Genomic DNA, 13,570 nt, shown 5'->3' on the forward strand with positions numbered 1-13,570 from the left:
ACAGTCCTGTGCTCAGAGGTCAGTAACTAAAGTTGGTCAGAGGTGGTTGGACAGATCCACTTCTCCAGTAAAAGAGTTGTAAAGGACCCTGCCCTTTAAAGTAGTTCTGGCTCTCTTATTTTACCTCCTGCTGGAAGAATTGCTTTATAGGGCAGCATTAAATGAGAAATGCGAATAGCAAAATCCCTGCTCCTTGTCTTTTTGTAACGATGGAAGCTGCTGCCTGAAGAGGGAAAAGAAATATTTGTAGGAAAATATAGTTAAGATTTTAAATCAGTTGACTTCCTTGTATCAGATGTGTTCTGGGATCTGTTTCCCAGAATTCCTTTACCAAATGCTCTGTTACTTGTCTAAAAGAAGAACACTGTTTTCAACAATTTCAACTCTATACCAGTTTCAGCTATGAATGGAATTATGAATGGAGTTTGCTTTGCAGCTTTATTGGCACAAAGGCTTCCTTCCACATTTGGCTCTTGCATAACAGAGAGGGACACAGACTTGCATCCCCCTTTCTGTCCTTGTAGAAAGAAATTTTTTTGGAAGCGGGGAGGGGAAGATGCAATATTACGCTGCACAGAAATTTCACTTGGGGCTCTTCTTAGCAAATTTAATGAAAACCAGAAAGGCCTGAAATTTCATTTGAAATGTATCTAGAGGAAAAGCCAGAACAATTAGCTATAAATGCCTGGGTGGAGTGGTTATTCAATATATTGACTTTTTAATTGCTGGCTGTTATCCAGGTGGAGTTAGCTGTTAAACTTCCTTTGGTTTTATTGCTTTAATTGTAGTAAGTGCTTCATTCTGCCCACTACTGTGCCTGGCTCCCTAGTTATTTTCCACAGTTGTTTTTTTTTTCTCCCCAAATGTGAGGTGTAAAGTATTTATTATTATCAAACAGCCAGTGGATTGTTTCTTTTGCAAAGTTTTAAAGTACCAAACTATAGAAATTGTTTAGCTCTTATGAATGGGAAATATTATTTAAATTTGGGAAAGAGTAATTCAGTTTTCTGATCTCACTTTCAATCTTAAATATGCCTTGGAATTTACTACTCTAAATTAGAATTTTTTAATTTTCCACTAATTGGCCAAGTTTAGAGGCACAGAAAATGCCTTTAGATTTCTTGGTTTATGTGGGTGTTTGTGTGTTGGTTTCCCTGAGGATTTTTTTTATATTTATGCTGGATCCCTGGTTAAAAGATCCTTTTTATTAAGAATTACTTTTTCTTTTTTTTTTTTTTGTTTCCTTTTATATCATCTAAATTAGTGCTGAGGGCTGAAATACTAAAAGAAAAATGAGAACAATGTTTTCTGGTACAAGGTGTATGCTTGGGTCTCATGTCTGCTGCAGTTGTGAACTGGAAGGAGTCACACTCTTGCAGTAAGATTGAATTTATGCAGGTTTGCTCAGATGATGGGAGTTCCTCTCTCCTCTCTGTCAGGTATCTGACTGAGCTGCTTGTCATCTCTGCAGGCTGGAAAAGGATCTTTGAATCTCAGGAACTGCATCTGTCTCTTTGTCGTGACCTAAAAGTGATCTTGCACTTCTCTGCTCAGTTTGTGTGAGATACACACGATTTATATATCTAGGTAGAACAGCTGGGATGGCAAGGCTTTAAAATTGCCATAGTAAAAGATTATTATTACTGATTATTATCTAGAAATACTGTTTGTGTAGAGTTCAAAGCAATCTGATGATATTTGGTAACTTCTTTCAAGAATTGGATGTCTTGTCTCATATATTGACTTGCTCTTGTCACCGTCTTAAATCCTGAAGTTTAAGATTGCCCTTCCTCTCAGTATCTGACAGTCACTGGGGGAAGGTACTATTTCTTCATGTTCTTTGGGTTCCCTGGGGCTATAAACTGGTTGATTACCAGCCTGACCATATATCTGGTTACTGTCCACTGTTAAGAGCTAAAGCTGAAAGACCCATCTGGCTTAAAAGTGGGTAGAATGGAATGGGAATTACAGATGGTTTAAAAAAATAATTAGGTGAGGGTATGGGTTCAATTAGATGTGCACATTTCTTTAGAAGTTATCTGAAGGACCATGTCAGTGTAGCTGCCATAGTTCTGCTCTCTTTCATATGGAGGCTGGAATCCTGACCTGGGGTGGGAGGGAGTATGGTCTGCCCAGTGCTCGGACTTGCACAAGTCCTGGGATGAGGCTGGGCTGTGTGAGGCTCAGCTCTCCTCTCTATCACTGTTCAATTACAGATTAGCTTGATCCTGTCCAGCCAAGATGGAATGGCGAAGATAAAAATTTCTTTGTAAACTCCCCAAGGAAATAACTTGCTGGCTTCATGTTTCTCTTGTTGAAGGTTGATTTGATTCTGTTTGATCAGTGTTTTTTAAATCCTAATGTAGATTTTTTTTTCTTTTTAGATTGGAGCGTATGATCAACAAATATGGGAAAAATCAGTAGAGCAAAGAGAAATAAAGGTAATAAAACAGCATTTAACAGCATTTAATTTTTTTGTGGTTGTGTATGCTGAAGTAATCTACATTGTCTGTATTGTATGTGGTGCTATTTAATACTAGTAAAGTAAAACTAGACTTCTGGAGTGTAATGAAATGCAACCAGCATACTACGCTCTATTTATTTTACATAATTAATAACTCTGCAGCATTTAGTGTGATGCATCTTTCTGCATTTCAGTACTTTTTTTTCTTTTTCACTTATCTTACGACAGGGCTTAGTTGTGTTACTACCTCTGTCTTTCACTTTTCTTTGTGATGAATTCTAATGTCAGTTATCTGAGCTCTCTTTGCTTTCAGTTAGTTACCTTATACCTGCAGTTTACATTCCCTCCTTTATGATGCTGTCATTGTTTTGTACAGTTTATTAGACTGGTAAGTACCTCAGGCTTTGTTTCTCTGAACAAGCAGTTTAACAGTGTTCTGTGCATTTTGGTTTAACTAACAGTACCATCAGCGTCTGCCACATTGCTAAATAATTTTGGAGATAAAAGAACCAATCCTTATAGGTACTAGTTCTATGGGTTGTATATGAAATACCCATGATGTTAATTTAGTTAACATTTTCTTGCAATTAACCTTTTTTTTTTTTTTTACCTCCAACGCAGCATGGAAGTATTGTGCTATTTCTGCATGAGTTTCAATGTATTGCCATTACTTAACATCAGTAAAATGTGCATTGCTTCAGTTTACTAGGGGATGTTTTTTTTTCACTCCCAAGTACAAAACTATGTGGGGGCTTGCTTGCCTTCTGTGGGAATGGTTACTGACCTGAGCTACAGAGTTTTTGTACAGAAATGCACACATAAAGTTGAACCCCATGGTATTTCAGCATCACAGCTGAGCCTGGGGCTGCTTGAAGAGTTCTTCCCATGGCCATGAAACCCCATCACAGCTACCAGAGGAGCTCATTAACTGCTGTGTAACAGCATGTTATTCAAATAGTTACAGGGCAAATAGTGCCCTGTGCTGACTGGAAAGAGCATCTTGTTTGGCTCAGGAGTCCAGTAACTAACAAATTACTGGTGGTGTCTGAATTTGGGTTGAGTGTATTGCAGTTGGGGTAACACCAAGGCACATGACTAAGTTCAGGCATTGCACTTTGTGCTTTCATCTCCTACGGAGCTTTGACATTTTAAATTTACAAATAATGTAATGATTTATAAATTAACTTCACTAAAAATCTGAAAAATTCCTATATTTTAGTAGAAAATAGTTTCTCTTACTACAGATTTTATAATTTAGTTATAACTGTAATAGGATCTATTAAGATTAATTTTAAAATTTGTGTAAAAAAGTTTTACAATAATAATAATAATAATAATAATAATAATAATAATAATAATTACTTTTAAGCATTTTTATTTAAACCTTCTTTTGCTAATGCTTACCTGAAATGTGTTTGGTTCTGAATAAAAATTCTAGGAACTAACTGGATGGGTCTGGGCATTATACAACATTGAATATTTTAAAAAAATAACCCATCTGAAATACTGCTGTTATCTGTGTATGTTAGAGATTTGTGATGCATTAAGACAGTGCAGAAATTGCACCTGAATAAATGGAATGCTTCTACTGTGTGTGGCAAACAGTTCAGGAGCCAACTCAGTGAAGTCCATGGATGCTGAAAGTACTGTTTGACCAATGGAATTTTTGAAGAATGAGTCACCATTTCATTTCCTCTGAAGGTCCTGTCAAGTTGTACTCTTGACTTAGTTTTTTCAGAGTTCTTTCTTTAACATGAAAACATAATGGGAACCACAGTGATAATTTTTTCCTAGGATTGAGCATGTGCTTCTAGGAGATTATTTCTTTCAAGAGGCACATCTTTATTTAGACTTTCAAGAGAGCTCTTGTGGCCCATAAGCAATAATACATTTGAAAATTTTTATATAATTCAGCATTTTCTTTTTAAGCTTCAGCTTTCTTTATGAAATGGAGTAGCTCACTTACACAAGATTCACAAGAATCTGTAGCTGATTCTAGAATTATGGTAATTTCCAATTCTAATTATGGGCTTCTTTTCTCATTCCACATAAAATTACTGCAGCTTTAGGACTGCAGTTCTGTAAAAATCTTGCATTATAAGGTCTTTGTAGTGCTTGAATTTAAAATACAGCTAGTTGTCTCTATTTGTCATCCTCAGAGCACATTTCATCCTATTCATGTTTCAGTTCTGTGTGTTAGGTTTTTTTTTGTTTGAGCAAACTCATTTTTCTAACAGACAGATTAGGTAATGACTACATTATGTAGCTTGTATCAGTTTGATTTTTTTTAATCTTTATTTCTGCATGAAAAAGAAATCCAGTTTAATTTAGATGTGAGAAATATTTTGAGCTGTATTCAGTTGAACATTTTGCTTGATATTATTCTTACAAAGATTAACGCTACCAGATTTCACTGATCTGTCTCTCATTGACAATAATTTCGTTTTTATGCTCTGGTTTATACTAAATGTTTACATTTTAGTAGTGTTTTTCCACATGGATGAACCGTGGCAATGGTGGAAATGTACAGTTCACCAATTTAAATGCTTTTTGAATGAGAACAGTTAAATGACTTTCATAATAATTCCATTTGTTTCCTAAATATTTTTTGAAATATTTTATTTTACTCTGTATGAATTGTATGCTTCGATTTCCTTACTGTCCAATGTGAACAAGACTCTAAGCTAAAGGGAGCAGAATAAACTCACAGCTGTCTTATGAGACTTGAGAGTGCAGCATCACATTTTAGCATTAAAAACAAACTTGAAAGCTTTGCCAGAGAGTTTGGTTCTTCAGTTATGAAAGATGCTGCTTCTAAAAAACAAAATGAGCTTGCTTTTCTTCCTGCTGCATTCGTGTTGCGTGACATTTTCCCCTTCCTTTTAACTGGCTAATCTGTATTCACTACTGAGGAACAATACAATACTTTTCTAGAATTTGGATTTTTGAGAGCTTGCTGATTAATGCCTCCTGCATCGCAATGTGATTTGCTGTCTGGATTTGGAGTTGAGGAGTTGCAACATAAGTGTTTTGTGAAGTTGAGTTAGACATCTAAGGAGAAAAGAGATTCAAGAATGTAATTTGTTGCAAAAATTCTGAAAAGCTAATAGACATGTATTACTAATTATTGCAAACGTGTGCATACATCGTCTGCATAATGCAAAGCCATGAGTGCCTGTCTGAGAAATAGCCTAGTGGGTCAGTAATTGGTTGGGTTTTATGTAGATTGTAAAGTGTGTAAAAGGCATCCATTCTGCACTGTTATTTGGAGTGCTTAATTTATAGCACTTTAGATCTCTGAAGTTGACGTGTTGGTCTGAATTTTCAGTAGCAGTATAGGTTAAATGTAGTTACTGACCACATAGATATTTTTGTCTTTTGTAATGTCTGTCATCTGCATGAAAGTATTTTGATAGTACTTGTCTATTGCAGGGTTTGAGAAACAAACCAAAGAAAACAGGACATGTGAAACCAGACCTCATAGATGTTGATCTTGTAAGAGGTAGGTTCTGAGCTAGAAAAAGCTGAATTTCTCAGTGTTAAAATAACAGCCATCCTGTGTCTAAAAACAGAAGTGGATTAGTAGGTTTAAAATAACCCCAAATGAAACACAACACAGCCAACCCTAAGTAATCCTTCCCTAAAGCAGATGGATAGAAAGTATTGTTAAATAATGATATTAAGATTACATTTACAGTTTAAGAATTTAATTAAAATTTTGCTGTATAGGTTTGTATAAAAAACAAAAGAAACATGTGCATTGTCTTTTGTCATTTTAGAGTTGCTAGTTTAAAAGTTTACTACTGCCATGCATTTAGACTTTTCAAGCCTTCTGACATATGGAGGGAATGCTGTGTTGAAGTTTCTGGGGGGTAAAATAGGCCTTGATTGTTTCTTGCCTGTTTTAAACAACAAAACAGCAACAGAAGGTCAGACGATACGAGACTTTTCGAAAAGTATTTATTTAGTCTTAATTTATTCTTATCTGTAATTTCCCTCAAGCCTCGTGAGGGCTAGGGAGAACATTTAGTGTTTTTATCCATGAGCCCAACAGCCAGCACAATCTCCTGCATTCATTCCAGGAAGGCAGGTAGTGGCTGTGGCCAGGAAGCCACATTGGGCACCCTCACACCCAGCACTGGCTTCCAGAGGCCTTCTCAGCCCCTCTCTCTCTCCCCGAGCCCCTCTCTCTCTCTCTCTCTCTCCCCGAGCCCCTCTCTCTCTCTCTCTCTCCCCCCGAGCCCCTCTCTCTCTCTCTCTCTCTCTCTCTCTCTCTCTCTCTCTCTCTCTCTCTCTCTCTCTCTCTCCCCCCGAGCCCCTCTCTCTCTCTCTCTCTCTCTCTCTCTCTCTCTCCCCCCGAGCCCCTCTCTCTCTCTCTCTCTCTCCCCGAGCCCCTCTCTCTCTCTCTCTTCCCCCGAGCCCCTCTCTCTCTCTCTCTCTCCCCCCCCCCGAGCCCCTCTCTCTCTCTCTCTCTCTCCCCCCGAGCCCCTCTCTCTCTCCCCGAGCCCCTCTCTCTCTCTCTCCCCAGAGCCCCCAGCCCCTCTCTCTCCCCCGGGGCTCCCGGCCCCTTTCTCCCCGGAGACTCACTCTCTGCTCGGAGCTCTGTCCTTGCCAGGACTCGCTGGCTGTGCCGCTCTCGCTGGGGCTGCCGGCACCATGGCCGCACAGTTTCCCCCCGTGCTCTGGCACTGACTGCCGGTGCTGGCGCTCAGCCCCATGTCGGTGTCCTTGGACACAGATCAGAAGGCCCCTGGCCCAGGAGAGTGCGGGGAGTTTAGGGAGAAGTCAGTCCAGGCTGTGCTGAGCAGCCCTGTGGCATGGCTGGACAAACAGCTCTCTGAGCAGTTCCTGTTTGTGTGACCAGTCCTTTTTATCCCCTTACCTTTCAATTTCACAGCACTTGTTCCTCCCTAAATTGCCCAAACCCTTTCTTTTTCTACCCCTGGATTCTTCCCTAAGTACCCTGTGCCATCTGAGCTCCTTGTCCCTGGCATTGCTCAGTGAGTCCCACGCTTCGGGCCGTGTCCCTGTTCCTCTGAACGATGGAGAGCTGCTCCCAACAGTGCATGGCGAGAGTTCACACCTGGGCACTGGGGCCATGGCTCTTCTGGGACAGCCCTGGGCAGGGATGGTCATGGTGTTAATTCATTCCATGGTTTGGATTCCCACCTGCTTTTCTGCCTCTCTCCTGCTCTGGCCTTATGGAGCTGGGCTTGAGCTGGGCTGATGGTTCCAGTGATGGGTCTGTGAGGGACCCCACAAAATATTATTTGGGCTTCCCCTTCCAATTTTCTCTTTGAGCTCCTCTATGGTTGTGCAGATAGGCTTTTCTCACATCACCCAACAGTATAATTTTTCAAAAATGGGAATGTGAGAGAAAGAAACAAAATCAAATAACATTTCCACTTGCAAGAAACTAAGAAGTGTGTTAGACCTTTTCAGTGCAGTGACGTACACGAATAGCATTTAAATGATTGCATGGATGTCTAAGTTGGCATTAAAGTAATTTCAGGCAGTGTTTTACCTGTGCAGCACGGGGCTCACTAATGCCAGTTCTGCTTGTAAATGAGATGGGGATGGTGTAACAGCATGCAGTAGTTACCATTTCTGCCAATAACTTTGCATAATTTAAGTCACATTCCTATTAAGTAAATTTTACAGTTTTTTGGCTGGGAAAAAAAAAAGAAATGGAGAGATAGGGGAAAGAAAGGACATTTGAATGAGAGAGAGAAAAATGGTATAGAAGGAGTGGTAAAGCTAAACTTTTTTTTGGGTGGCTTCCCTGCTCCTGGGGCTAGTTCTCAGTTGGACAGATTCACTTAAGTGCTTCCCAGCCTCATTCCATTTTCCTGAATGACATGGCTGGTGCAATTTACAGATGTTGATATTTTAGATCCTTTTCCTGTGTTGGGAAAGGACTCTGCTGTGCCTGCATGGCCATGTAGAGTTTTCATGAGACTTGTTGCTTCATATCAAGTTTCTGATACCTCTGTGGAACAGAAACATTTTTAATAATTAATTTTAGAATAATTTTGACATGGCAATGGCAACATGGCAATGTTTTATTATTCAAACATTCTGAAATGCATTCTGAAGTTCCTGATAATGGTAGTCGAGAAGGCATCAACAATTTATGTCATATTTGGATTGAGGAGATAGTTATTTAAAGGAACAATAATTAAATGTGGTTATTTGGCTAAATCTTGTACTTCCACCGTTTCACTATCCTAACTACTCTGCTGTTAAACCACTGAGGTTTCTACTAGCCATAATGATGAAATAAATTCAATTTTTTCTTTTTTTTAAAGGATCTGCTTTTGCTAAAGCAAAACCTGAAAGTCCTTGGACATCTTTGACCCGCAAAGGAATCGTGAGAGTTGTTTTCTTTCCATTCTTCTACAGGTGGTGGCTACAAGTGACATCAAGGGTCATTTTTTTCTGGCTGCTTGTTCTTTACCTTCTCCAAGGTAGAGTTGGATTAAAGCATCAGTTTGGACTGAATGCGTTATTTTAACCATATGGAAGCTGCAGTGTGCTGCTTGGTTCACTTCATGCTTTTAAAGTTTATTCCAGTATATTCAGAAAATACTGGAATGGACAGTCCCAAGCACATGTCTCTTGGTTAACATTTCTTTTACATATATAAAGGATGCATAATGAAAAATTTAACTCTCCTCACAGGCTTTCTTCAGCATTTGGCACATGTTAGTTTGTCACATCTGAATATAATTCAGGTTTTCAGGACTATTTAATTCAGTGCAGGACAACTGTTAACAAACAGAAGTTAGTTCACAGTTTTTGGGGTATTCAGTATTGAGTTCTAGCAATCTGACTTTGTGAGTCTCTTAATGCTATGTGATACATAAGAGGAAAATTAGAAAGAGAGGAATGCAATGGAGTGAGTCAGTATCTATCAGTATGAAAGTCACCAAAAGAATAAGTGTTTCAGAACTTTGTGCAACAGATATGGAACAGAAGGTTAATGAAAGTTGGGAGCAATATAAGTACCCTGAGAAGCTGAATGACTAATGAATTTTCCACTGAAATCCAATTAACATGCAATATTACTTTTTCAAATTCACCATCTGGTGTCTCAGTTGTGAATCATTGTATCATTTGGAAATTTTAATTAGAACAATATATGGAGTTAAGAAAAAAAGGCAGTACCTCTTGTGTGGTGATGTTATTTGCAGGTATAAAATTAATCTCACTATGCCAGTGCCTGAAGTCCTGCAGTACTGACAGATACTCTTGTGGCCTTCTATCAAAAGTTTTTCTTATCCTCATTTCTGAGGTGGATTCCTAATTTGTCTGTGCTATGCTAAGAAATTCCATAGTTTTAAATGTTAATCTTGTTTATAGCAATATATGTAGTAAAATATGTAAGTTGTGGATGGTTTGTTACCATGGTCATGGATGTCTTAGTTTGAGAAATACCATTGCAGTAATTGTTTTATGTTCCTATTTGTAAATTAATTTTTTGAAAAAATGCACTTAATTTGTGGCATCTCCATAAGACCCTAAAAGTAGAAAAATAATGAGACAATGGAGATTCTGAGTGCAAGCAAGTTTTTAGGACATTAATTACAGAGCTTTCATATAACCTGCCCTTTTCCTCTCAGATTTCTTAGGGTCTCTGTTTTACTGAGTTGTGGTTGGAATGCATTGTTTCCTTAATCCATATAGTCTGTAGTGTGACAGAGTATTTCTGTGGTGGTGAGTTAACAAATAGCAGGAAATAATGAATATTATTCCATATTACACTGTAATCCAATTATTTGAAATACTTGGTATTGAAATTGTGCAGAATTAGCTGCAGATTTTTTGATAGTTTTTGAAATAAATTAAAAGATTTAACATAAATATGTAAGTAAAGTTAAATGGACATATTTACCTACTGGGAACTATTCACCTCCCCCCCCCATCCCGGCCACAACATTTAACATTTATCTGGAGGTTTTGCTTTTATTTTATTAATTTTATACAGGGTTGGTAAGGCAGCACCAAAACATCGAGAATCCATGATGGAAGCTTAAAAATAAAACGGCTCAAATTCCATATTTCTGCCCTGAATCTGGATTTTGTATTGTATCTTGGACTTTGTCATCATGACAGATTCTTGCTGACATTGCTGTGAAATGGTCTGACTATATATCATTTGTATGTGTTCATAATTAAATTGTTTACCTAAAATATTTGCTATAGGTTGATGAATTACATTACTTGGAGTTACTGCTTTAAATTTGATTAGCTTTACCAGGACACTTGCTAGCATTTCTGTAAATCTACAGAAAAAAACTTTTTCCTTGGCTCTAGATTTAAACTCCATGTTTATTTACATTGGTTTCCTTCAATGTAAAGTGATTATCACAATGTGTGGTAAGAGAGCTACAGAGAAATGTTTTGTGCTCAAGGTTATGAAACAGACCAGTGGCTTAAGATATAAGTAAAACCTTTTTATTCTGCTTCCTTATTCTAATCTATCTAGTATATAGTCATACCTAATTTTTAATTTAAAATGTTTTTATATCCAAAGGGAAAGTGCAAACTTATGATGTTTATTGTATATTTAATTATAAAGCAAGAAACTTTAATAGTGATGTAATGCTTGTTTGTTATGGTGGTGAGATATATAAATATATATGTATGCATTTTAAAGTTTGGTATTAAAAATATTTCCAAACTTCAAATGCTTTAAAAATAAATGCTTGTTGGTCTTGGTCTTTCTCTGAGGCAACTTTTTGTTCAATGTGGTGATATTTCATTTGTGTCTCTTTTATAAAGTAAGCCACCGTGTTTCAGAAAAGCAGAGGTCAACATACTATAAATACATAAAGAAATAATAGAAAGTGCTGTAAGAAATCCTGTTCCAGCCAATCCTACCTAGCTGTTGGTAGGAGCAATTCTTGGATAACCTGAACTAGAATGTATTGTCACACTTTGTGTGACACTGTATTTTGCAGAAATAAATTCTTTGATTTCCCTCCCATCTTAAAAAAGATCAGGAGATTGGTAATAGTTTTCTAAATATGTGTGAAATGTTGTGGTAGGAATCTGCAATTGGCAGATTTTTGTCTTCTGGAAAATGATTTCTTCTATGCAGCTCTGCTTCACTTAATGTTTTTTAAGTATCAGTAGTGAATTTTAAAATTATTTCATGCTGGCCTACTCCTGCAAATAATTTCACATGGATCTGTGGAGCTCTGAATTCTCAGAAGTATATCCAACTTGTATGATGGGAGCCAAAATCAGCTTCTTCTTTACATTTTATACCTCATGGAGCTAATTTGTGTGTGTGAGGAACTCAGATAAGCTCATTTAGAAAGGGGTAACATTATCTTTTGCTATCCATACCTATTTTTATTTATTTTTAATAAGTTGGATTTCTCACTGATGCTTGTGGTCTTTTAGGAACCTTATACAGCAAAAATGTAGATCACTTATAGTAGTGAAGGATACTCCCATGCAAAACTTTTGTGCTTTAGTTTAGGAAAAAGACAGAGGAGAAATTAGAGTTTTTCCACAATCAAAAATAATTCTATTGTTTTGTATGTTCTTCATGTTTCTAATATTGGTTACCTTGCTAAAGATCAGTTCATGAAAAACACATCAAACCTCTTTTTAGTGGACAGCATCACATCCAGGTATCTGCTGTGTTAGGTGTTGGTTAATGGGATTTATTTTAGATGTTTGAATGTGGCACATAGCTTTGTATGTGGCTGCATTTTTTTCAATTTTGGTAGACAACTGGTGCCAGTTGCTGAACTTGTGTTTCTTGTGCTAGAAATAGATCTGAATCATGGGATTTTCACTTCTCAGTAGTGCATGAGCAAAACCTCATGGGATATGTGGATGTTAGGCACAGAGAATTATTTCCTGGTTCTGTTTCTGAATTGTTTCTTGGAGTTTCTGTGGGTGTTTTTTGGGTTTTTTGGGTTTTTTTTTTCTTGATAGCTTCTCTCAGCTGAGTTACATATCACAGCTCTTTAAGTCAGAGCAACAAGGACATTGAGAGTAAGCAGAGAGGAGAGGGGTTGCCTTCTCCACCTGCTTCATGCCTGGTGGATGTGTTCAGGTGGACCTGGAGCCTGTAAAGATGTTTCTCAGTGTTTGGGCTCTGGGTGCAGGAGCCTGGTTGCTGGCTGTATATGAAAATAGGTTATTGGGTTACAAAATCAACAGTTAACCATGGAATTGGAAGCTGGCCCTCTTTCCAACCACAACTGCTAGTTGGAGCCCTGGTCACTTCAGCTGGACTACCCCATAGTATACATGGCTTGTCTTTTGATCTGCTAAAACATCTGCACACGAGTTTATATAGAACATTCATAGTTGTACTTATGTGTGGCTGCCTGTCCATATGAGCAATTTCATCCCTTGGCTGGGACATGGAGTTTAAAATGCATTCTGCCATGTGAGGAGTTTCTAGTCTCAAGTGTCATCAAACTCACTGGATTGTGTTTTGTCATGACACATGATACAGAATTGAATTTTTGGGCTGCTTAAAGGGTGATATTTACTTCTTGGTTTTGTCTCCTACTGATGTTTCACCATAGTTAAAGTAGTTTCATGACAGATGCTGCTTTCCAATGCTTTTCCCCTCTTACTTCATTCAGCCACCTTTCTTTGAGCAATGCCTATAATATCACAGGTATGAAAGAAAAGATGGCTATTAGGACAGTAGTCAACTGTTTAGACCCTAATTGCTGCTGGTTTTCAGCAAAATAATATTGTTCTCTCAGAATTACATGAGGCTTAAATGAATTACATGAACTACATGAATTACATTGGCTTAAAATGCAGGTAAAGGTCTGACAAAACAAAAAGGTTTCTTTTTGACAAAAGCCATATGAGTTGGCCATTTCAGACATTAAACTCAACTTCATTTCTCTTCTTTTCTAGTTGCTGCTGTAGTGCTATTCTATTCAGCCCAAAGCCCACATAATATACCTCTGACTGAAGTCATTGGGCCAATATGGCTCATGTTGCTGCTTGGGACTGTGCACTGTCAGATTGTTTCAACACGAACTCCTAAGCCATCTCCCAGCACAGGGGGTAAAAGAAGAAGGTATAGTCTGTGTTAAAAGTACTTTATTGTTTAGGATT

At 37.8% G+C, this 13,570-nt stretch overlaps 1 protein-coding gene across 1 annotated transcript in view; it reads left to right on the top strand.

Moving 5' to 3' along the window:
* Positions 1–13,570, top strand: part of PHTF2 (putative homeodomain transcription factor 2) — a 53,088-nt gene that overhangs the window by 15,933 nt on the left and 23,585 nt on the right. The window contains exons 2-6 of the mRNA XM_062491562.1: positions 2,385–2,441; positions 2,841–2,852; positions 5,897–5,966; positions 8,773–8,931; positions 13,367–13,532. Coding sequence (XP_062347546.1) covers positions 2,385–2,441; positions 2,841–2,852; positions 5,897–5,966; positions 8,773–8,931; positions 13,367–13,532 — 464 coding nt within the window. The remainder of the gene's footprint in view (positions 1–2,384; positions 2,442–2,840; positions 2,853–5,896; positions 5,967–8,772; positions 8,932–13,366; positions 13,533–13,570) is intronic.

Source organism: Cinclus cinclus, chromosome 4 (genome assembly GCF_963662255.1).
Source record: "Cinclus cinclus chromosome 4, bCinCin1.1, whole genome shotgun sequence".
Taxonomy (NCBI): Eukaryota; Metazoa; Chordata; class Aves; order Passeriformes; family Cinclidae; genus Cinclus; species Cinclus cinclus.